General features: G+C 39.2%; 2 protein-coding genes across 2 annotated transcripts in view; one reads left to right on the top strand and one right to left on the bottom strand.

The window, feature by feature from the left end:
• Window positions 1–22,941, bottom strand: part of vwa11 (von Willebrand factor A domain containing 11) — a 50,119-nt gene extending 27,178 nt beyond the window's left edge. The window contains exons 1-2 of the mRNA XM_071512551.1: window positions 22,809–22,941; window positions 16,412–16,563 (exon numbers count right to left, since the gene is read on the bottom strand). Of these exons, the coding sequence (XP_071368652.1) occupies window positions 16,412–16,437 (26 nt within the window). The 5' untranslated portion in view covers window positions 16,438–16,563; window positions 22,809–22,941. The remainder of the gene's footprint in view (window positions 1–16,411; window positions 16,564–22,808) is intronic.
• cabp2a (calcium binding protein 2a) lies at window positions 14,103–23,531 on the top strand. The gene is made up of 7 exons (XM_071512554.1): window positions 14,103–14,150; window positions 14,605–14,826; window positions 18,865–18,895; window positions 19,910–20,044; window positions 20,590–20,699; window positions 21,176–21,323; window positions 23,506–23,531. The coding sequence occupies exons 1-7, from the start codon at window positions 14,103–14,105 to the stop codon at window positions 23,529–23,531; spliced, it is 720 nt and encodes a 239-aa protein (XP_071368655.1).
• Window positions 23,532–25,399: the final 1,868 nt, after the last annotated feature.

Here is a 25,399-nt window from a genome sequence, read left to right as displayed (position 1 = left end):
GTGTATGAACAAACAGATTGGAAATTACTTCTCCATTCATTTCACCCTCAGAATGCTTGGCTCTCTAAGCGGGTTATTGTGTGTGTGTGTGTGTGTGTGTGTGTGTGTGTGTGTGTCTGTCTGTGCATGCACGCGTGCACGCCTACATGTGCATGTGCGTTAGCATGTGTACGTGATGTAGATAAATAAACAGAGAGAAACCAAGAGAAAAAGAGATGAGTGAGAGGGATGCGGATACAAGCGGAGGGATGAAAAAGAGAGAGGGGGATCGATGTAGATGCAGGGAGAGGGATGAAAGAGAGAGGGATGAGAGAAGGAGGAGCAACAACAGTAGGAGATATGCCTCAGATTATCAACCAGTGTCAGATGCTCTAGAGACAGATAAAGAGGAGGAGTGGACAGGAGGAGAGAGAGGACATCTATGTAACCTGGGCTGTGAAGATGAATGACGCGAGAAGCATGTCGTCCATGGAGGTGCCAGAGGGAAAGTTAATGAAAAAGGTCAGTTAATGTGTGCGGCAAAATGGGACTTTGCATTGTCCTAGATCCTGGCACTGTTCCCCTTACCAACTCAACAAAGTATAATCTGGTGGAACAGTGCTTGCCAGACTAGGCCTGGCTGGCATGGAGGCACCGCCGCGTGTGTGGGTGTCATAAATGGGTCAAATAGTATTTGCAGATACTGTTTAGCGTTTATTCATTTTTCATTTACTACAGATGGTACCACAAAGTTTAGACAGAGTGAAAGTGAAACTGACAGTTTAAGTCAAATTAACTTTCTATCTGAATTGTCCTGATACATATATGGTGTGTGTCCATGTGTGTGTGTGTGTGTGTGTGTGTGTGTGTGTGTGTGTGTGTGTTGTTAAAGTCTTAGCTGTGCTCTTCACCTCAGCATTTGACCCATTACATTCTTTCTAGTATTTTCATCTCTCTCACTCTCTCTCTCTCTCTCTCTCTCTCTCTCTCTCTCTCTCAGTTTCACTTCAATTCAATGATGCTTTATTGGCATGACAAAATTCACACATTTCATATTGCCATAGCTTGGAGCTTATTATGAACTAAAATGTGTCTCTTTCCTACTTTACAAGATAAATTCATTCATTCATTCATTCATTCATTCATTATTTGATTGATTCATTCATTATTTAATTCCTTTATTGCTGAATGAATACTCATCTCTTCCCCTCAATCCTCTTTCTCCCATCATTCATTTACCCATCTGTCCATCCATCCATCCATCCATCCATTACTTTATGTGGAATAACTTCACCTCCATGTCAACCTCTCCACTCCCACTTCATTCTACAGGGCTCCATCAAGAAGAAGATAGATTCATTTAGGCGATGGAGCTCAGCTAGCATGAAGAAGCCTCCGAAGACCAAGGCCAAGACCTTGAGTCTGTCCTCCCCTGTGGGAGACCCAGAGGACCTGTGGCTCCGAGAGGGAGAGAGGAGGAGGCTGAGACCCATCGTCGACTCGGTCTTTGGACAGGTAGGACACTTGAATTGGAATTCAATGGAACTGATGTGTCACACGTGCGTCTAATTCAGGACCACCCCATTTACTTTTTTTTTTTTCACTTTGAAATTTAAGGTATTAGACATATTGAGTTGACCTACTGTTTCAATATGCAGTGATAATAACATCTAACATATTGGTGTGTTACTATTAATGTGTGTAACACAAATGTGTGTTGTCCAATATTACTGTATGCTGAAAATGTCTTTTTGGATTCTGTTGGACATGTTTCAAAGTAATTCAAAACTGGTAAACCCAACCAGGCTGAATGAATGAATGAATAAATGAATGAATGAACAAATAAATGAATGAGCAGCCCAAGCTCAGAAGAGAAAAGAGGAGGAGACTCTCCTGCTTCAATGTGTGCAAACATATTCAGCTTTGAGCACATGACAACTGTTTGCTGGCTGGCCTGGCCAAACATTAACAAGGATTTTATGAAATTTTGCTTTTACAAAATTAAGCACCCTGTACATTTCTCAAAGAAAAAACAATGGAGGCCAACAAATTCAGGGTTACATGCAGCCCTACTGTACAGGTTCCATCACTAACGCTTTTGTTTACTTTTGGACTTGAAAATCTTGAAAGAGACTGAGAGATCACTTGAATTAGCATCCAACAACACAAGCATATGACTTAGCACACCTAAATGCGAGAACATGTCAGTAAGAATTAGCTTACGTTTTGTAAGGTGTTTGGCATGAATCTTGTCTCCCATTTGGGTTGCTGTTCCCTTTACATTGCTGGGGTCTTATCTTAAGTTGCAAGTACAACTGGTGGTAGGAAACACCCTCTACAGTTTTCTCATTTGTCCTATTCCACAGAAAAACTTTGTTACATTGTACGTCTGGGTATTTTCAATTAGATTTGCAGTTACATTTTAGGCATTTAGTCGGCTTATCCATAGTGATTTACTGTATAATGAGAGCAACAGCTGAATAAACGTCAGTTCCTAGATCACCAATATTACAAGCAAGGAGTGGTAAGGAGTGTAAGCCATAATGCCCTGACAATAATGTTCTTGTGACCCTAGAATGATCATTTAAGACAGTAGAAATGTTTGGAAAATAAATAAAAGAAATAAGAGAGTTGTGGAAGGGATTACTTTTTCAATATTTTAAGAATGAGTAGATGATGGGCGAGTAGAGTGCTTGTGGGCCCTTACCGGGGCTGTATCAATATCAATGTATAATGTGTATCAATATCAATGGGGCTTTGTATCAATAGTCAATTTACTCCCTCCTTTTGAAAACACCTAAGCTGGGCTATAGTTGGATATGAATGAATGTGAGTTGTAGTCTTTATAAAGATGCTGCAGACCGGAAAGTAGTATACATACAGTATTAGTATGTAATGACATCCCATGACATCTACATCTCAAGATTTCTCATAGACTGCGAATGAACAAGCCTGTTTCTGAGGCTCAGTTTTGTTTTTCCTATGGTGTACAATCATCTGACCAAGACAGGCCATGGGACATAAGAAAAATCATAGCCTACAGTACAGAACACAGAGAAAGACATTATAAGACAGAGTCAACTCAAATGGGACAAAGGAGAATTTAACTCTAAATGAGAGTCAGGGTCAGTGACCTCCTGGACTGAGAAGTCATAATGAGAAAGAATAATCACTCTCCGAGTGGATGATCGGAAAGGCCAACAAATGAGGCGCTGCCAAATGTTATCAAACTCAGAGAGACCAGATTTAGATGTAAAGAGCCTCAATCTCTTTGATTGATTATCCCACCCTGGTATGACCTTCCACAGAACATGCAAGTACATGTTGTCTATGGACACATGTTGAGAACATTCAAAGTGGAAGCCTGAAAGATTGAGATATAGATGGGTCAGCTGGAGTACATATACGCATAGACAGCAATCCTTGTCCTTTGAAAACAAAAATAAGAGCTACACAAATAAGAGATTGTATCTTTATCTTGAGATGAAATACAGTTAGGTTAGTCCACAGAGTATCCTTCCTTTTACTGCAATTAATGCACAATAATGTAGCCTACTTTCTGCGCAGACCACTAGATGAGAGAATAGGCAAATTGCATGATGATTTGTAAACAAATAGGCTATCAACAGATGTTTATCTCAGAACAACGATGAGTGATGACAGACTGACCCATTAATGCTCTGTGGAGCCTCAGCTGGTCAAAAGAGACTTAGATGAACTGGTGACAGACTTTGCCCAGCTAAGGCCAAGGAGTTCCCCTCTAATGGACTAAACCAAACCACTGCACCATAACATAAGATATGGTAGGGCATCAAGATCACTGCCAATTGTATAATTAAATGTGGCTTACTATGGTAGGGCGTGGCAGCCAAAGCTGTTTTTCTTTTCATTAATGATAGAGACATTTCAAGACAGTAGTGTGTGTGTGTGTGTGTGTGTGCATGCATGTGTGTGTGTGTGATGGCAGTAGGTGGGTGCTGCAATAGCAATTGCAATAATCAGTGCATTTTGTTAGTTACACGTTGTTGTTTTGGGGTGCATAGATAGCATTATATCTGCTAAAAGTGGTACTGATAGCATATGGCAAACTGGAAATTAAGTTTATCTTTCTCAGATACCCTCTGAGTAGTTAAACCCTAACCCTAACCCTAAACCTGCCACACTGCCATACCTTGTGCTGAAACATCGCCCCTGGGTTAGTCAAAAAAGCTTGCATGCAAAGTCTGTATTAAGAAGTGGAAGATCACCAGATTGTTTACAGACAGTAAAGAAACAGTAAAGAAGTACAATAAAGAAAAAACAATGGAAACAAGTCAGCTGAAAGGCAGTCCAATATATCCTGTGATATGTATATGTTGTAAGTGGTTTATACTAGCGTATGAATGCAGACTAATATGGATTAATCTCTATGATTTGTAAGCTGAATGTGTGCTGTGTAAGATGTGTGTATTAAGGTGTGTGTGTGTGTGTGTGTGTGTGTGTGTTGCAGTGCGTGTATATGTATGTGTGCAGTCGTACGCGATTGTGCGCATACAGTATGTTTGTGTGTGTGTGTGTGTGTGTGTGCATGTATGTATCCAGATGGTCACTGGTCACTGATATTACATTCTCTAATGGAGCTTGATCTGTACTTTGTTCAGTTGTGTTTGGAGCAGCTTGGATGAACTGCCGCTACAGTCCAGTCCAATGATTTGAACTGTGGTTGATTTAACTCCAACACCACACATCCTGTTCTCAAGGGTTTGCTCTGGATTTGCAGTATATCACCACCTGTGGTACCATGATTTCTCAATTCCTGGCCTGGTTTATGTTTATTTCATTAGAATAAATACATTTTTTAGTTGATTGAGCTGACTGACTAAAATGTATTTAAATGCTCTAAATGGTTTGCTTTGTATGTTTTGTAGTATTTGCAAACATAGTATTTTGTTGTATAGTTTTAGGGGAATCTGCATATAAATAATTTCCAGCAAGTTCTGCTCTTCAAGAATATAATATACGATACAAAGTTCTGGTTAGGAGCTTCATTTGTTTTTCTGTCTAAAATAGCAATTCAGTACAAAACCTCCACCAGTGGTTCAGGTCACATGGGGTTCAGAATGTTGGTAATATATTGCACTATACAGTTTATTACTGAAAATGAAAGGAAAAGGAAAAGGAACATTTTTGGCATTATTTTTCCCCTCTCTTATTATTTTTTTTGTCTTCTACAGTCCAGTCTTATGATTTGAACTGTGATTTAACTCCAACACCTCACATCAGGGTCTGGTCTGGATTTGCTGTATATCACCAACTGTAGTGCCATAATTGCAAACAACAATTTATGCGTTTTAAAATGTATTTAAATGCTGTAAACGGTTTGCTTATGTGTTTGCAAACATTATTTTGTTGTAGCCTATAGCTTCTTGAGTTTTAGTGGGGTCTGAAACTTGCATATAAATTATTTCCAGCAAGTTCTGCCCTTCAAGAATACATAGATACATACAATAGAAGGTTTAGGTTAGGAGCTTTATTTGTTTTTCTTCTGCATTTGAAATAATCGATCAGTCTAAAATAGAAATTCAGTACAAAACCTCTACACAGTGGCAGTGCAGTAATACTCAAGGTGTAATGTTCCTCAGTGTGACTCATAACCTGTGGGTTAGCGTTATGATTTCCAAGAAAGGAAGTTGTACCCATGCCCTCTGATTCTCATTGTTAGATGAATCAGCCATATCCTCAGGAAACAGAAGGAGTGAATGATGAAAAATCAAGGGGAAGAGTGGGGGAGAAAAACAGGATGAGGACTAGAGAGTGATGGATGTCATAAAGGAGGAGAGAAGAGATTGATTGGGACATAAAGGGGGATTAGCAGGAAGAGATTAAACGAGTGAGAGGATAAGACAGTCAGTTAGGCACAGATTCACTCATACTAAGGATGAAAGAGTTAAACTTTGGGGAACAAAATGCGTTGTAGTCAAATCCCAACTCTGACAAATATGAAATAGTTTAAAAGATACAACATATCAATCAGTGAATCAGTTAGTCAGTCAGTGTCAGTGAGAGATTTGGTCAGTTGTACAGTTAAGACTCATGCTGCGCAGTGATGTGCCCCTGCATGCTGACGTTAATCCGTGCTTTCTGCGAGTTGATTACTGAGCTTAATTCCTCTTTCTTGCTGTCAAATGCAAAACACGGCTTATTAGACCGCTTACTGACAGCTTTAAGTGTAAGTTGAGAGGGCAAATGGATTGTTCCTGCCTGAGACACGACTAAATGGAGAGAGAGAAGAGGAGGAGGCAACACTGATCAGGCCATCTAAAGTAAATTAGTCAAAATTATACTTACATTTTGTTTTGTTTTTTTATTGTTGTGGTTGTCGGGCATCATACTGTGTTTGCAGGTTCTGCTCGTCTCCATCACTGAGTGATCTGAGAAAGTCTGCCTCTACTGTGTCGTGGATATGGCTTTGTTTGTCTACCGGCACCGATATTAGTACCCTGAAATTTTTCTGATACCTATGTGGAATAAAAGCTCATTATGTAATGCAACAGCCTACATTTTTTGACTATCATGTATTTTTTGCCATTAGTTTTCCCAAATAAAAGAAATAGCATTTGAAAGTGTGACATTTCTAAGTATTTATTTTTCTTATTCATTGTAAAAGGTATAAAACAAGCCTTTATGAACAAAGTGTTTATTTGTTCAAAATGCAGTTTTTCAATAAGAAAATCACACTTTGATTTAATCAAAACGATCAGATCCAAGACTGTATTATAACTATTAAAACTATGTAATAGTTTAAATTTTAATTTGTCAACAATACTTCATATTCAGAACTATTTCAAGAATATAAATTGCTATAAAAGTTTTGATGAATTTATGTAAAATGCAGTTTAATGTGATTTAAAAAAAATAATAAAACAATTGTGAACATTTTTTTCTTGAAGCCAAACAGGTCTTGTCTCAGGTTAATATTGTGCGCTATTAAGTACTTAATTAGGTGTTGACAGACTTGGTAGTTATATTGCGTCATGCACAATTTTAGTAGAAAGGAACATTTCACACATGTAGCCAGACGTTGGACCGCAACATTTTCTAGTTACATCAAGAACACTGGGAGTTTGTTTTTCCTGCCTGTGGCAAGTAGTTACCGAGCCAATCAGCAGGCACTTTAGGTTGTAGAAGAGGTGTGGTGACTGGATGAAAGACGATGTAGGATTAACTGCAAGTACCAAACTTTGGCACCGAATGTTTTAACATATTTTGGTAATCAGTAGTACCGTACCAATGTGATTCGGTCAGTGCCAAAAAAGCACCGACCTCGGTACCCAGCCCTAGTCATTGGCCTTCTGTCCTGATATATAAAGGAATGTAGTCTTTCAAGACTGAACCCTCTCTCTTTCATCATTTTCCTCCTGCGAGCGTACTCGTTCCTGACTGTATCGCATGCTTTGTTTAAAGTCACAGTTTGGTGTGACCATCCTAAACCTGCACACTCTACATTGTACCAACATCAAGAGTAGAAATTATTGATTAGTCAGCTGGCTGATGACACCTGTTTCTAAAGAATGAAGACCAGGTTCCTATTAAATTGGAGGCTTTAAAAACATCTTCTCAAGTTTTGGACCTTACAGTTAATCAGAATAAAAGTGAAATAATGACTGTTCATGACATCAAAACACCTATATGCGGCACAGAAGTAAAACAGTCTGTGAGATACCGTTAATAAGTCATCATCTGGCAGGTTAGCTTTTAACTTTACTCTTAAGATAGAAAAAGCTAAACAAGTTTTAATTGCTAGCTGCAGAGATATGGGGCTTAGGGAATCTCAAGACTGTATCCAGCCTTATCTCCTCTGCTGACCATAAAACATGTGGTGCGATTGACTCACTCTTTTTCAGATTTATCTGAAAAAAAAAAAAACTGATGTGAAAAGGAAAACATTCTCATCTATCATTACAAATTATTCAGATGCAGGGTTTAACTAACCATTTTTTAGGATCTATTGGATTTGGCATTGTCAGGATGTCCTTGCTAATGTATTGAGAAAGGTATGATTTATGTTTTAGATATCATTGATATTAATGGAGATCATCTTAGTCATGAAAATTTCCTTCAAGCCACAGGTGATTTAGATTTCAAGACAAGACAATATTTCAAGATTAAAAGGTATATCTGCTCCATTTTATGAAGGCTCCTGTACAATATGGACCTTTAAAGAGAGTATTTCGTAGTCTGGCTATTGGAGGGGTTGATATCTCTGATTGTAAACGTCCATAGGAGAAAAGTACTTACTTCAGATTAGAGCTGTTTTCCCAAAGCCTTATTATTATGGAAACCTTCTATCTAATTTCTATCCTTGTAACAAGTTTCTACACAAGCTTAGAGCAGAACTCCAGCCAAAGTTGTCTATTTGCAGCCTTGTGGTTGAATCAATTGTGCAATTGCTCTTCAATTGCTCTTAAATGCTTTTTGGACTGGAGGTTTAGACAGGAGGTTCAGTATTGTAATAATTCTGCAACCATCAAGCTCTGCTTGGCTACTGTCTTTCAGTATTGTCATTTTATTATATTTTTTCTCTATTTTGCAAATATTCCATCTCACAACCACATGAAGTATTCAAAATTGATAGATCAACCACCTGGATTAAGTGAATATACTTATTTAAAATGATAGAAGGCACAAATTTAAAACAAATATGTTTTTAAGGAGAGGTGGTAACTTAAGTCCTTGGTTGACAAAATGACAATATTTTAATCGAGTGGACCCACTACATTTTAGAGATATTGAATGTTGAAGATTTTTTTTTCCAAAATGATTATATACACTTTTGGAAATTATCTTTTTACAACAGGCAACCTAATTTAATTACAGACTTAGACAACAACCAGAATAGAAAACACACACAACGCAATGAGAACAATGTTGGAAAAACAAGAACAGCTTTAACAGACAGATTTAAAACGGGGTTAGTTGATGTAACGTTACTACTGCGACACAGCTGCTCTGAGCAGCAACAGTTCTGTCCCATACTTCTGGACAGAGACAAACAACACGTGGTTCCACGGTTTCTGCGACTGTCTCTATCCCTTCATCCTGTTTTTGAGGTAAATCTCTAATCCATAGAACCTCCAGGACCTCACAGAAGACTCAAATCCACCTTTTAGGTCACATGGACATGCCTACAAAAATCTGGACAGGTGCAAAAGGCATTATCCTCCTTCTGGGAATGGGGAAGTGGGCGAGAATGAGAGCAGGGAATGTGGGACAATCCAGACAGCCATATGTGGTCGCAGTCTGAAAAATCATGTCAGGTTAAAATGAAACCCTCCAATCACTGCACCAGCACTGTTCATTCATATTCACCATTGCTGCTAACAGGTTATATTCAGTTCTGATCAAAGCTTGATGAAGTAATAATTAGATAGATGAATTGACAGTCTTTGTCTCTGTTTCTTTTTATTCTGTCTCTGCTGTCTTTCTCTTCACTCTCATATGTCTCTGTGTCCTATGCACATACACAGAAAGACTTTTTGCTGAAGCAGTGTTGTGTATCTACTCTTCAAATGGAATTCATTGTGTCTAGTTTTATTCTAAATTGAGAAATTCTGATGGTCAATCGATGTGGCCGAGCATCATCATCACCTATTGGCTTCTCATGGATCTTGCAGGTCTTAAATTGTTGAAGGTAGTGAATGGATAAGGAGCGGGACCTGGGAAAAGGCGCATGTATCGGTGTGATGGTACGAGGGCCTAACATTATGATTGGTACATAAGTAGGCTCTGGCTTCATCAATGACTTTACCAACCTCATGCTGATCCCTGCATTATTTCCTTGTAAATTGCCACGCCCTTTAAATCCCCTTTTTGAATTCAGTGTTTTGATTGAGATCACTACTATAGGTGCAATATAAACTCCATTTGCTAGAGAGATTAGCTCACATTCAAGGTCAAGAGGCACTGGTCGTTCTGTCATGTATAGTACAGAGAGTATTAGGACAAAGACTGTGAAAGAGGAGATGAGTACTTTATGTTCCTGTGACGTCAGAAAGGCTTAATATACATGTGTGTGTTGCTGTCCATCTTCTGGCTACGATTGTAAATGCACTGGGATTATCTGATCCATCTTGTGGGAAATGCAGGTTGAACTTTGGGGAAATCCCAGCTGGCCAGAGCACAAGCTTCTACAATTCCACAGTTTGATAATACTGTCTAAATGATTGACTGTACAACTGGGTGACAGTCCTCATTTACTTTTATATTTTGGTTGGTTGAGTGATTGCCTAGCCTAAGCGTAGTCTAGCCTAAGTTTTTGGTCACTGTATCTGATTCATGTGAACTATGATTTATTTACCTTTCTGATATATGAGTACGCACACACACATAAACACACACATACACACACACACACACACACACACACACAATCTTGGCCAAAATGTTTGACCTGACCTAGACCAAAGCTGTTAGCATGGCATGGAAAATCCTGACTTTTGGAATCGGTCCAGCTTGTTGTTTACTGCCCTAGCATTGGATTTTCGATTTTATTAATGTAGGCCTACCCTTTATCCTTGTCTTTCAGGCATCTGGTGTGTTTGCTGTTGTCGAGGGATGGAAATTTCACTTCTCACCCAACTGTTCTGTTGTTGGGTTTTAATGGCTAAAAAGCTTTCTGTTCACACCAGGTTGTTGGTTGAGGCAGGGTGTCAACGCTTTTTTTCTGGTGAAAGAGTGCAAAGCGGACTCTGTGGTTTCTGTGTGGGCATGTGCACGTGTCCATGTGTGTGTGCAGTTGTGCAAGAAATTGTTCCAGTTAATTTGAATCATTATTCTGTGGCAGGTAAATGACGTTTGTGAAATATAGACATTAGTGTAGGAAGATGCCCGTCACAGGACTGAAGCTTCCGTTTAATAACCTAGTGGATCTGTGGGCTAAGGCACATACCGTGCTGAGACATTTTGGGTTCAGATCCTGCACACAAACTTTGTCACAAGTCATCTCACCACTCTCTCTCTCCTATCTTTTTTTGTGATACTCAACTGATAGCCCAAGGATTTTTTTTTTCATTTTCCTTCCTCCACAGAAAGGTTAGAGTGCAGGTTCAGCTGCAGAACTGGTAGGGATGCAGTGTTTTGCTCAAAGGTGGCTGTCACTAACACTTGAACCCTCTCTTTCTCCTACTCTCTCACTCTACTGTGTGCTATCTAAAGACACAGAAATGTCTTATAATATATCTTAAAAATACAACAACTTGACGGCTTGTAGACACATTAGCCACTGGACTGGTGTCTCCAATAGTAACGTATTGCATTAGCCTGACATCTAGTGGTAGTTCATGAGTATTACTCCTGAGAGCAAGCTCATATTTGCATCAGCAGCAAGCTGAACTTTGCTGTCTACTGTCTGATAACTTGGCAGTGTACAGCATGGGAAAATGCAAATGGACGGATTTGTTTATTTTTGAAGTAATTCCTACATAAATATCAGATAAATGAGAAACTAGTTTGGAGGTCTTGCAGAGATATGCATTATTCACAGGCTTGTGTTTAATTGTTAAAAAAACTGATAGAGATTCAAAGGAAGGAAAGAACAGAAAAGAGAGGTTATTCATTTAAAAAGGTGGAAGAAGAGAATAGGGGTTCAGAGTAGCAATGTGGAGAGATTTGCATAACAAAGAGAGCTGGGTCAAAAATAGCCAAATAAAAATATGCAGAGAAGGATATAGATGGGAGAATGAAACAGAAACTCGGGAAAGAGATGGAGAGAAAAGGGTGATGTATTAGGGGGACTGTAGATAGAGGGGAGTGTGTTTGCTCTCCCAAACTGACCATGGGGGGATTAGGGATGATCAGTGTTATCCTGTATGGCCTATATACACATACTGTGCTAATCTCCCACACACAGTCATCACTGCACCGCTAGAACAACACACACACACACACACACACACACACACACACACACACACACACAAATACAAAAATACATGAAAACACACATACAGGCATATATACTCTGCATACCTGTTTAACAGACACATACAGACACACACACACACACAGAGTCATATCTCACACAGTGATAACATTATTAAACTGAGGATCAGAAAACACATTAGGGAGAACTCTGAAGTTGCAAAATCATGATACTGTAATGTGAAAGATGAACTGGTTCCAGCTGCAATTTCATTTTATTTGATAGTGGAGATATGAGTATATAATAATTTCTCATAGTAGCGATCGCATCGCAGTGTAACAGCCGCACCTCTCCTCATCCTCCCTTTCATACTTCAGATATCATCATAGCCTCTTATTTGGACAAGCGAAAACCAAGAGATATTTAGATATTCACAAGCAGTTGCAGAGACACATAGCTGGTCTGTGCTTAATTTTACCATTGGATAAAGAACAATACTGATGGACAATGTTAGCCAAGAAAGCTCGACCTCCCATCCAGCTGCTGGGTCAAAGAGTCAAAGAGTCTAACTGAGATGCCTGAAGAAGATGGGCCAATAACCGCAGTCTAAATCATTTCTCCACACTTCACGCTCTAGGCAAGGAGGCTGGAGTTAAGTGGCTTTATTGCTGTCTGTGGCGTAAGCAAGAATGATGTCCTAATCTTTTGTGGAAGTTGTCAACTTTAACTGCCGAGCTAAAGACCCCGCCTCAAAAATGTGTGCTAGTGTACAGCGTAGGATTCATAATCACACAGTAGAATTAAAATAAAGTGTAGTTTATATAGTTATAACAAAACCCTGCTAGTTTTAGGAGCTCCAGCTTTACAGAACATATTAAATAATAGTTAAACTCAGAGAAATAATAGTGTATATGGAGTTACATTGTAAAGGTTGTGTGTATAGCACTGTCTTATGCACGTTGTGTCATTTTATGGTTCTTCTTTCCATCTTTCTTTCACTTTCATCCAATATCTGCATTTTTGTACAATGATCCTTTCCATACTTTCGATTTTCTATTTAGTCTGTCATGTGTCCCTCTTTTTCTCCATTTTCCTTTCCTTTCATTTTACTTTTTTGCAACATTTACAAATATAATTTCTTAGTGTTACACTCTCCTTCATCATATCCTACTTATTCCTCTCGTTCCTGTTGTTCTCCATTCACTCTGTCTGTCCCCTTTTCTGTCCCTCTCTATTTCTTCGCTTTTTCCCCTCTCTTTTCCTTCATTTTATTTCCTTGAACCCTTTTAAATATTCTTCTCTCTTTTTTCTCTCCATCCCATTCCCTGCTCCCCGTGGCCTGTCAACATCACTCTTTTCCTCTAATCTGAAATGCTGGGGATTAAACAGGCAGCCAACTCTCCATCTATAATTCTGCCCATCCCCTCCCCCTGTCACTGTCAAATCTCTCTCTCTCTCTCTCTCTCTCTCTCTCTCTGTCAGTTCTGCCAGACTAGTCATTTTGAGAATATAAGCATGATGTTTGAGAGACAGAGAGAGAGGAAGGTGGGCGGGATGGATTAGATTAAGTTGGTACGAATTCAAGGGTACACTCATGGAGAGAGCGGGTGACAGATAAACAGAGAAAAAAGTGTATCTGTGTGTGTGTGTATGCGAGAGAGAGAGCAAGAGAGAGAGAGAGAGAGAGAGAGAGAGATAGAATGGTCGAGTCATGCAATCAGGGCTCGAGTCTGACAGCAGGTTGTTTGTAAATCAGCCCAGATATGACCTGGCTCTCCCACCCCACCCTGCGATCCTCCACTCCCCTGGTGCCATTCCATAATATCACACTACAGTTCTCTATCAGCATGAGAGCCTTCAACAACCTATAGGAGCTTAGGATTCAATGCAACATCATATGCCTACCTTGCCTCTCATTGGACCAATAGGATCGTGGATCGTAGCACGTGCGCTCAGAGGAATCCTTATTCACTTATTCAGTAATAGTGGTGCAACTGGAACTATTCGCCTTTGCCTCAGGGGGTTGTGAAAGGCATTGCCCCATGGGATGCATTGGATGTCTTTTTTTGGACTTTGGAGGTTTATGTAAGCATTGAGCAGAGAAGGGGAAAAGAGGGGGGAAAAGGGAGAGAAAGAGGGGAGAAGTGTGGAAATACAAGGAGGACAGGGGTGGGACAGGGTGGTGGGAGAGAGGGGGGAAGAGGGGAAGAGTCAGAGATAGGTGATGGGAAACATCAACAAGGCATCTAAAAAGAAAAGCAAAATGAAGAAGGTAAGGAATGATTCAATTAATCTTGATTGAGAAAAAAAATGTTTATCAAATGGAAGTGTGCTTGAAATGAATAGAAAATGTAAGGTAATGCTGTGATGTCGACATCCAAACTTAGCAATTAGCGTATTTGTTCGTTTTAGCTCTGACGTTGTTCCAGTTACATTTCAGAACAAACACTTAAGCCAGCTGTGAATAACATAATTTCAGACAAAACACACAGCAGGTGAAGACAGCAAGCCATCACACTGGGTATGTTTCCAATAGAGATATTACTCACCACAACAAATTTTCCAGATTTAAAAATCTGACATGATCACTTTCTCAAAACAGTAAGAGAGACATTCTCTCTCCTGTTGTTTTTCCTGTGAATTAGCCAATTTCACTGCAGTCAGAGGGATCTGATTAAGTAGTCATTTTATCTGTCTCCTAATCTGATTGGTTCCCCTCCTCTAAGGGGGTGTCACCCATGGAAGGAAGTGGAGCCCCATTGGCTGCGGCCATGCTGGGGGGCATGAGTGGGGCAGGTGAGGCGGACACAGAGGACGAGGAGGAAGGAGGGAGCGAGCGGGAATATGATGAGCCGCTGTGTGCTCTGGTTCAGAACTGCAACATGCTGCACAACATAGTGGGGCCCGCCTGTATCTTCCTCAGACAGGGCTTCGCACAGAGCCAGCTTGTATGTATGAGATTCACACACACACACACACACACACACACACACACGCAGATGCACAATACAGTGAGAATGACATTTGCCAAAATCATCCATAAATCTCTTCATCCATCCATTTCATAGTGCCATCATTATTGTCGTTCAAAGCAATGTCAAGTAAAGTTCATCCTCCCATACCAGGCACCATGACTGGAGGATCCATCTTCACCAGAATTGCACCATGTGAGTGTCAACCACCCATCAATAACACACCATATTCAGCTACAACTGATGTGCATAATTATACTTGAAAAGAAAAAACAATCCTCCAATATCTGGGAAATGGCGAGGATCCAGTGTGTAAAAGTATTATCATTTTGTCAGCCAAGGCCTTAACTCATATGCTATCCTTTTTAAAAGTGCCATTACTTTGTCAAACAGTGGACATCTCATCTTGGAATAAAACTCTTCAGTTGGAGAAAGGAACTAACACCGTTTCACAAATGTCAAAATGTGCTTATTATTTTGCGTTAAACGTTTGAAGGAACACTCTTCAATTATACGTACGTCCTGTGAGTCCTATAGGAGTCCTGAGCTGTTAAGAGAAAAAAAAAATGGGCACAGATTGTAACAGATTGTAGTACAGTGACAGAGTCAGTGGCCTCGCAGTTTGTCCAGATTGTAATTTAGATCATAGACTCATCTGCTAACGATGTAGGCTCCATCACGGATCCCACTTATTCCAGATGAATGTCTTAGTGTAGAGAGGGAGGAGATAGTAGAGATCAATAACTGGGTAATTTCCTGACGGCGCTAATTGAAAACAGCCATTAGGGAGGCGGTTTCATCACTGGTAACAGGTGCTGTACTGAGCTGTAGCAGCGGTACTGAGGTATTGGAAGACCTTGGACTGAGTGTAGAGGAGACATATAATATTACTGGATTATAACATTCATAAAATATGATTCTTTACCAGCTTTTGTCATTCTGTGCATATTTAATAGCGTGTTCCCCTGCATGCATTTTAAATCATTTACATAAAGGCTATATATTATTTTGTGTCACAGTACATCTTGATACGTTTTTGGTGAATTAATGGGTGTACATTTATAAGAAAAAAAGTTATAACTACGATATTGGACCATGGGCAGTGTTGTCAGTGTGAGAATTCTTGCCCATATCGATTCAGTAGCTCATCGTATTGCAACATTTTGAAAGCCACAACAGTCCTGAACTTGTAGAGCCACTTTGTGAACTTACTAAAACTCATGGATCCATGAAAGCGGTGGGATTCCTCGACAGAGTACACAGATTAGTCTATGTGATGGATAGGATGAGACTGATACCCTTTACTGGTCATTAATCCCCCCGTAATCCCCCTTTGTTCTCTAAAATGGAATACTATAAATGAACCATTGACCTGATGTTCCTTTGGTAATCGCTTTACACCTTCTCATTTGATTTTTCTGTCACTGTGTCACTGGCACTTAACTTTTGCTGATGAAGTTATTGGAATGCTCCTTAAAGCTGATGATCAATATGATGCCAATATGACTAATATTAGAATGTTTGATATGAAAATTAAAGTGATGTGGAACTAAGGTAGTACCTTGGGTTGTGTAGCTTCCTGGCCATGGTATAACCCCAAATTCTCTGTTATCTGTTGCTCCGTGAGAGACGATTGGAGTATTGCGTTTTTTCGTTCTCCATTCACTGCTTTCTAACCGAAATCCAGTTGGAAGAATTTCAACGTTGTTCAAACTGAAAGGTTTAATAAACATAAAGAAAGAGATTCAATTAAAAACAATTCAGCAGAATGACTATTTTTCTTTTATATATTGTCAGAATCTGCTTTGTTCGCATTCGTTTATGTGCTAGAAGTGTGATTGAGACCTGTTCCACCGTACAATGGCAGTGAATGGAGAGAGAAAAAAAGCACAATTCTCCAATTGTCTTTACTGGAGCAACGGATAGCAGAGAATTGTCGTTTTTGGGGTTATATCATGTCCAGCAAGCTACACAACACAAGCTATATACTACCAAAGTTCAGCATCCTTTTAAGGAGTAAGCCCTTTAGGGTTTGATACCCTAACCTTTGTTGAAGCTGAATCCAGGCATTGTATTTGTAGACCTTTGCATAAGTGATCAGTGGTTCTTGTGTTGAAGTTGAAGCAGACAAATCTGTACAAAAGGGAATAACAAGGGAAATGTTTTGTTCCTTGGCACCCTGAATCTTAGCAAAACCGACAACTGCACAAACTCTATGTGAGCGCGTACGTGTTTGTGTGCGGCGTCTGTGCAGGTGTGTAAATGTCCGTTTAATCAAGTACTGCAGCACTGTGCAGGCAGATGAAAAAATCAACGGCAGATAGAGAAATGAAAAACCGAAAAGCCTTCGTGATTTGTAATACAATTTACCCCTGTAATCTCCCTGCCACTGTTCTCTCCCCTGCATTCCCTAATCCAGTCCTGTATCATTCCTGTTGGTGATGTCACAGCCTGTCAATCTCATAGAACACGCTGTGAACAAACCCATCCTGGCATCATCTGTAGTCCATCCCACCGCACTCGGAGGCCAATTCACAATACTGTATATTGTTTTTGTCTAGCTGTAGTAACGAAACAAGAGATTTGATGATTTTGAAGTGATTTCATTTAACATTTTACTCATTTTAATTACATTAGGCATTTAGCTCACACTCTTGTCTGGACCAACTTAAAATGAGTGAGCATGAAGAGATACAATGTCTTGCTCAAAGAGGCTTTAACAGGACATCTACCTGTTGCAATCAGGTTGTTGCAATCAGGTTGTTGCAATCAGGTTGCTGCAATCAGGTTGTTACAATCAGGTTGTTACAATCAGGTTGCCACCCTGCTGACTCTGATTCAGATTTAGATGTATTAGTAGTACAAATACATATGCACAAACAAAGAATTTAGCTTGGTAAGTTGGTGCAGTGCAAAAAGCAGACAGACAAAATCAAAACAATAACACAATAACAGTAAAGTGGCATCCAGTGCAATATTCAGACCAATAGAAAACAGGCATTAAGCATATACTCAACCAGTACAATTAGCAATTAAAAACAAGAATAGCACTATATGGAAGTTTGGACACTACAGATACCTTACTAGACATGCTACTGGTCTCTCGTTATGCCTGTTAGCTTTATCAGTTCTTGGAAGTCAACATAGCTAGCATCACACTGGGATACAAAGTAGATGTTTACATTTGGTTAACCAACAATGTAAAAATACAGGGTTTTGATGAGAATCTTCTTTTTGTTTTAGTTTTTTTGCTTTGCCCTGCTTTTCTGTGTCTATCTTTTGGTGATGATGGTTGTCCCTTTGAGTATTTCTCAAAACGTTGTAATTTACCATTTTACTCAGTACATAATCTGGCAACCCACTCTATGTTCAACAAGTAAAATTCTTGAGCCTCCATCCTGGCAGGACGCTGTGATGGGGCGGGTGTCTTTCGTTTCTCGGAATTTTGTCAACACACAAACCACTGCATTTGCTTTGGCACAATCTTGTTTGTGTGTGTGTGTGTGTGTGGGGGGGGGGGGGGGGGGGGGGGGGGGGGTGAGCATGAGTGCTTGCATGCACAGTCATGTGTGCCTTGGTTTGTGTGTCTGTATTTGGAGAGAGAGAGAGAGCGGCTAAAAGGACTCTGTGTCCCTTGCCTTTGTTTATCTGCATGTTTTATAGTACATTTTGAATGCCTGTTACGGAGCATATGCACCACACACTTTCATCGTCTCCCTACCAACAAGAGTGGGATGAGATTGGACAAGAATTTGTCTAGCAGATCACAAAAAGGTTATAAAGGTCAATCAGATCAAAAGCCAAATAATCCTATGATAGAATCTCTACTCAGGCAGATGAATATGGAATGAAAAATGCTTGATGGGAAAGGGAGTGAAGGCACGTTTCCAGCATGTTTTGTGTGTGTGAAAGAGAAAGAGTTGCACACAGAGGGAGAGAGAGAAACTGTGTGTAACCTGACTGGCTGTCCATTTCTCTGTGTGTTTGTCCCGTCTGCCATCCGCACCACTGTAGGACAGAGATCTACGGCCAGAGGAAATGGAAGGTACAGAGATATCAAAAGCTTAATCCAAATCCTCATTCCCATCTCTCGCTCTGTCAGTCGCTCCCTCTTTCTCCCTGCCCCACCTTCCCTTTCAGATTTTCTCTTTTGCTCTGAAACCCAGACGGAGGATATGTTGTTTAAATTGTGGAATTTATACTTTTCCTGACCTTGACCTTTCCTGGAAATCACCCTGTGACTTTGTTGTGTCATCATGTTGTTACATATGCCAGTGTTTTTTGTTTTTCAGTTGTCAAATAAAATAAACTGCACAAGACCAAAGTAAAGGATTATTATTCAAAGGAAAGGATTATTCTACATAATTGGAGCACATCTCCACTCTCATTCTTACCTCCAGTCTGACTCTCACTACCAAACTCCACATTCACAAGAATGGGGAACAGGATTATACTAATTTGATTGTGAAAAAATTGTAGCTGTTATATTCTCTGTAAAAACTAGGCCAATATTTTGGTGGTTGTTAAATTATGGTCTAAATTGCAGTGTTGGCTGCTGATCCCATGGGTTTTGGAGAAGTTAACTGAACAGTAACTGAAATTAATCAGAATTCATATGTGAGTTGGACCATCTGGGTACTAAATCTACACCTAATGTGCTAGTTGTGATACACTCTCTCTTTATGCCAGTTAGCATTACAAAGTTATTTATTTACAGGTTGCTGACAGCCAAATACCTTATTAAAACTTGTAACATCATGACAGGCAAATATAAAATAGATGTTTTGATTTAGTTTACCTAAGATCTAAGAATATATAATTAGGATGGGAATCTACACTATAGCGTGTTTGTCCCACTTTGCTCTGCTTCTCCATGTGTATTAATATTGACATAAAATTTTAGATTCCTTCTTTGACCCAGACATATAAAGCCTTGTAATGACTAAATGTCTAAAATAGTATTTATGGATGAGCCCTTTTGCATCTTAAGTATTGGATCTCTCTTTCTGTCTCTATCTCTTTCTTCCTCACACACTCTGTCTCACCATACACAATGCAGAGCTGCGTGAGGCGTTCAGGGAGTTTGATAAAGACAAAGACGGCTTCATCAGCTGTAAGGACCTTGGCGAGTGCATGAGGACGATGGGATACATGCCCACAGAAATGGAACTGATAGAACTCAGCCAGCAGATTTGTGAGTCCTGCATGCATACCTGCCACATGCACACACACACACACACACGATGTCACACCTACTTTTATAAAATTTTTGCTGACTAGAGGGTAAAGTTGACAATGAACTATAGCGACAATCAATTCAGATTTCTTTCTTGACTTTTTAGGAAAAGTTGACTGAGCATGCATGCTCTTTTTCAGTACCATGCTGCTTCACATTCATACAGTTACACACATTCACATTTGGAGGCTGCAGTACATCCACAGTCTTCTACAGGAGGTGGAGGTTGTGTGCCTTGCTCAAGGACACCTTCCTGGTATGTGGATGTCCACAGGCTTCACCTAGGATCCTGACTCCTACCATACTGCCTGGTGTACAAGCGCACACTGTATTTCCCTTTTGCAGGGCTATGCACGTCCCCGCAAAGAGCTACGAGTCCCCCAAGCACTGCACATTGCGAAAAGCGTTACACACAAACAGACGGCCGTTATAGAGGTGTATACTCCTCCCGAACGTCTAATAAACATCAGTTAACGATTTGTTTTGTTATATTTTCCCACTAGGCGGTGGCAGAGTGGACTTTGATGATTTTGTGGAGTTGATGGGTCCCAAGATGCTGGCTGAGACAGCAGACATGATTGGAGTCAAGGAGCTGAGAGACGCCTTCAGAGAGGTGAGTACCATCAGCTGGGCATCTAACTGAATACATTCATTTACACTGCCAGTCAAACGTTTGGACACACCTGATTGAATGTTCTGTTTTTCATTATCTTAAAGCCATTTTGATCAAAAGGCTTATGCCTAAATGCTTGAAATTTGTTTCTTAGACAAATATAAACAGTGAAGTTGATGCCTATGCATGAATTTCTTTCCAAAGCCTGAGATAGTTTTGATTTAACACCTTTTTGGTCACTGCATAAATGACCATTTGTGTTATTTCATAGTTTTGATGTCTTTACTATTATTCAGAAAATGAATATCTATTATTAGGAAAAGTAATAAAACGACCTTTGAATGTATCCTCATGGCCTGCTCACTTACCTACGTCTACAACTCTCTCTTTCTACTTCATTCCCCCTCTTATGCCTTTCTGTTTCCATGCTTTCTTAATTTTATCACCGCCCTCTCCATTTTTTTTCTTCCCCCCAGTTTGACTCCGATGGCGATGGTCAGATCAGTCTGGGGGAGCTGAGGGAGGCCATGAAGAAGCTGATGGGGGAGCAGCTCAACCACCGCGAGATCGACGAGATTCTCCGAGACGTAGACCTCAATGGGGACGGGCAGGTGGACTTTGAAGGTGAGCGAGACTATAGGCGCGTACCATGTGACCGTGACGTACTGGGTTCGAATCCGGTCTGGGACCTTTGACGCATGTCCCCTTCTCTCTCATCCAATCTTTCCTGTCTCTGTCTACTGTCAACTTTAAAATAAAGGAAGAAATGGCGCAAAAAAAATCTAAAATCTAAAAAAAGTATTTCTTAATAGGAGAGAAAGGCCTCTGAAACTGCATTTAGGGCATGTTACACTAAAACCCTCCTTTCAAACCAGTGCAAATGTAATTATTTTAGGCATGATAGAATTTTATTGAGAATCAGTGGTTAATCCCACCGATTTAATGGCAGGACAAACACTGACAGAACTAAACAGAGGCCAGCGGGTGGACTTTGAGGCTGAGGAAAGAGGGAAGAAGACATTGTGGGAAGAGAGGGTGTGAACCATACTGTGACTTTCTGTGTGGGTCTCCTATTCTTCACTGACAAGCCCACAGACACGGTTATCCACTACATCATGTGCGTGCTTCAGTGAGCTGAAGACTGACAGTGAATTACTTAATGGTTTATTATCTTTTAAAAGCACTACAAACGTTCAGACTGTATACAGCAATAATACAACACAAATCAATACAGTCCTGCACAGAGCTACAAAAAACGTACATTTGTATTGTTCTTAGCTACATTTCAAATCATATCCATTACTGGGTACAGATTTTGGGGCTCTACATAAGTCAAAATTTTCTAATTAAAGGAATCTAGTTTGAACTTCTGGTACTTTTAGGATTGCATTGAAAGGATCACATCTAACAAAGTTCTCTTTTCTAAAAAGTAACTTTGGTAACTTTTTTTTAAATGAGCTACTAAGTAATTGAGTAGGACGTTCTAGTACTCCACCACTGCTCGTTACTTATCTTAAAAGTAACTTTACTTATTATTCCGATGTGCTATAGGCTTACTTGCGTTCATTGTGCCAATAAATTATTGTAGAACCTAAGCACGCATTACCATCAGAAGTAGTCTAAATAATGACAGACAGCAAAAAGACTTGATAGACTTTTCGAGTCATTTACCACTTTGTTGACCCTTCATGTGCGCTCTGCTGTTAATTCCGATATTCTCGACATGATTAAGGAAGACAGGGGGAATCTTTTGATAGATATTACGACAATAAATTACGTTAAAGAGGCTAAAGGATGCAACGCAACAATCGACTATAATGTGATTACTGAAACTGTAACAGCAGCCTCATGCCCCGCTTTAGTCCGTTACATGATAAAGCAATGTGATTACAGTAACGCATTACTTTGTAACGGGTTACCCCCAACACTGCTCACCAATGTTGACTAACAGCTGACAGACAGAATGCGCTATAAGACGATATCAACACTGAGTTACATGTAGCCTATAGACGGTTTTAAAGAGATAAACATCCACATTTACTGTATGTAGACGGCGCTACACATGTAAACAATCACATTTACTGTATCATATTATGTAAATTAGCCTACCTTCTAGATGTCTTTTTAAAACCAAATCCTCCGAGGTCCGTTAATTGGTTTCTCTGTGACAGTTGTTTTTTTGGGGTTTTTTTTTTTTTTTGTTATTTTGGTTAAAACAAAAGTCACCAACCTTAAAACAAAAGTTACAAACGAAATGATAGTGTTTTTCCTTGAAATGTAAAAAAAACTCCTCGTTGCCCTGCCCACGCTGGCGCCAAGTGTCCCACTGTGGGTGATAACTGTAATTAAGTCGTTGGGACACATCCACTGTTTTTTTTGTGTGTTGGGTTTTTCCCAATACACTTTTAATATAAAATACAGAAACACTGCTGAACACATTTTTTCATCGCACTTTTAATACAACTACAGAAACACTGCTGAACATTTTTTTTCAATGCACTTTTATACACAATATAGGTGGTATAATAGACAATTTATTTTATTAAATTTTTTATATTATGTATTTATTTATTATTTCAGTACACTTTTAATACAAAATATGCCACTAAAACTGTACATAGTTTACATAGTTTATTTTATTTTATTATTTTTTTTATTCATTTATTTAATTATTTTCAGTACACTCTTAAAACACAATATACAAACACTACTGAACACCTCTGAACTCCCCTGTAATCCACACCATGGTTAGCGGTTATCTGTCCCTGTCCATAACCAGCCAACATCATGTCTTTTCTTTCTGCAGAGTTTGTACGAATGATGTCTCGCTGACGCTTCACCGAGCCACACTGCACTCAACCAAACCTCCGCTGCACTACAGATCAAATGGACCAGACGTCACACTGTTAATGTTCTTGTAATTCTCTTCGATGTACAAAGATTTCATGGTGTTTTTGTCTGTATTTTTTTTTTTTTTTTTGCTTTCATCATCTCTCAAGTGTAAGAGAATCCCTTCAATGTGATGTATGCTGCTGTTGTAGGAATGTACTATGTATGTAATATTTAATGAGAGATTACAGAGAGTGATGGCTGTGGAATGGTTCACACCAAGGCTGTGGTCAATTCAGAATTGAAGAATTTGTAGAAATTAAATTCAAATAATTTCAATTGAGTATGGATAGCAACAAAAATAGAATTTGAATGAAAGTTCAAAACAAGTCACTAACAACACTGTGCACACAATTATTAGCTTTGTGACTTGAATATTTCAGTGAACATACATTTTTGCACATTGTGACATTATGTGTGACCCTCAGTAGATGGCAGAGTGCTAATGGTTGAGTGAGTTATTTAGCCTGCCTGGAAAACATCAATCCACATAGTTTGAATCATAGCTCAAGCTATTTAGATAGGATTTTGATTTTATTATGCTGTCAATATAAACAATCTGAAATTTATGAGATATAGTTTTAAATATCCACCAAGTTGCTTGGCTCGAATCTGATGGCAGGTGTATAATATATGTACTGCTTGTAGATATATGTAGTACAGTAGTGACGAGGTTGTGATATCACACCGAAATTTCAATATTGTCACATCTCAAACCTTCAGGATTAAATTCAATGTCTAGATCATGTTCATATTATACTTCCCATAGTCCTATCCAACTCATCCCATGCAATTCAAATTCATCTCATGATTAGAACTGAATTACAAATTAGCAGCAAATCACAATTCAATTCTAAATAGACCCAGCCTTGGATCATACAACTATATGATTACAACTGAAAAGTGAGAATCTTAAAGTGGTATAGACAGCAAATAACACAGGATTAGAGTTTCTAGGACGATAGAAAGCCAGAAAAATGTGTGACCTGAAACAGTGAGTACTTTGAGTTTTGATAACAAAGCAAGTGAATGAGATTAGATCTACATCTTTATTGTACAAGACAATACTTAACCACATGGATTCATAAGACATCAATTACTTTGACCATTAGCTAGAGTCAGCCTGTTATGCTATATGGGTGAACTTTGCACTTTCAAGATAATTCCAGTGATCCAGGCAATTTAAATTGCTGCAGACTGATTTCAAATAACCTTTTGATACAGATTTGATAGCAGTAACACTATGGTTTTTGGTGTCTCTTTGGAAATGTTTTGTGTCCATACCTCTATTCTCCCTATTCGGGTGGAAATTAATTGATGGGTTCTGTCAATACATATGTATATTTTTTGCAAACATATTTAAATGCTAAATGTTTTATTTGTATGTCCACAGATCTTAAGGACACAATGCTTCCTCAATGTTATACATTTCCTGTTGAAGCAAGATATTTGGGCGGGACATAACCCAGGGCGGGATCATTCTAAAGAGTAAACCAATGGGATATCAGCTAGGGAGAGAAAGGCATTTTTATTTGATGGGAGGGGCAGAGGGGTGGGATTGTTCAAAAGTGATGTTTTATTGGTTGAGTTTTTTATGTACGCCTCCTGATACACAAAGAAGCCATCACTAAATATTTTCTGTCTTGCAGGAAGTAGCAGTAATTAGATTTTTATACAATAAAATATATATGTTGTCTTTTTTGGCATAAATTCTCAAACAGGTGTATGTTATGATAGTTAGAATGAGCTAAAAAGAGAAAAAGTAATTTTTCATTTCAGTGTGACTTTAATAAAAACATTGTAAATAATAA

Source organism: Centroberyx affinis, unplaced genomic scaffold, assembly GCF_046629955.1.
Source record: "Centroberyx affinis isolate AG114_WGS23_722 - 3 ecotype Tasmania unplaced genomic scaffold, CSIRO-AGI_Caff_v1 ptg006348l_1, whole genome shotgun sequence".
In the NCBI taxonomy this organism is placed as follows: Eukaryota; Metazoa; Chordata; class Actinopteri; order Beryciformes; family Berycidae; genus Centroberyx; species Centroberyx affinis.
Note: the sequence above shows the minus strand (reverse complement) of the source record. Positions and strands in the feature narration are given on the sequence as shown.

Bases quoted from the DNA above. Each gene is read 5' to 3' on its own strand.
- cabp2a (XM_071512554.1), top strand. From the start codon at position 14,103: ATGGGAAACATCAACAAGGCATCTAAAAAGAAAAGCAAAATGAAGAAG. The intron at 14,827-18,864 runs GTATGTATGAGA...GCACCACTGTAG, and splicing joins GCTTCGCACAGAGCCAGCTT to GACAGAGATCTACGGCCAGA. The intron at 20,045-20,589 runs GTGAGTCCTGCA...TTTTCCCACTAG, and splicing joins AGAACTCAGCCAGCAGATTT to GCGGTGGCAGAGTGGACTTT.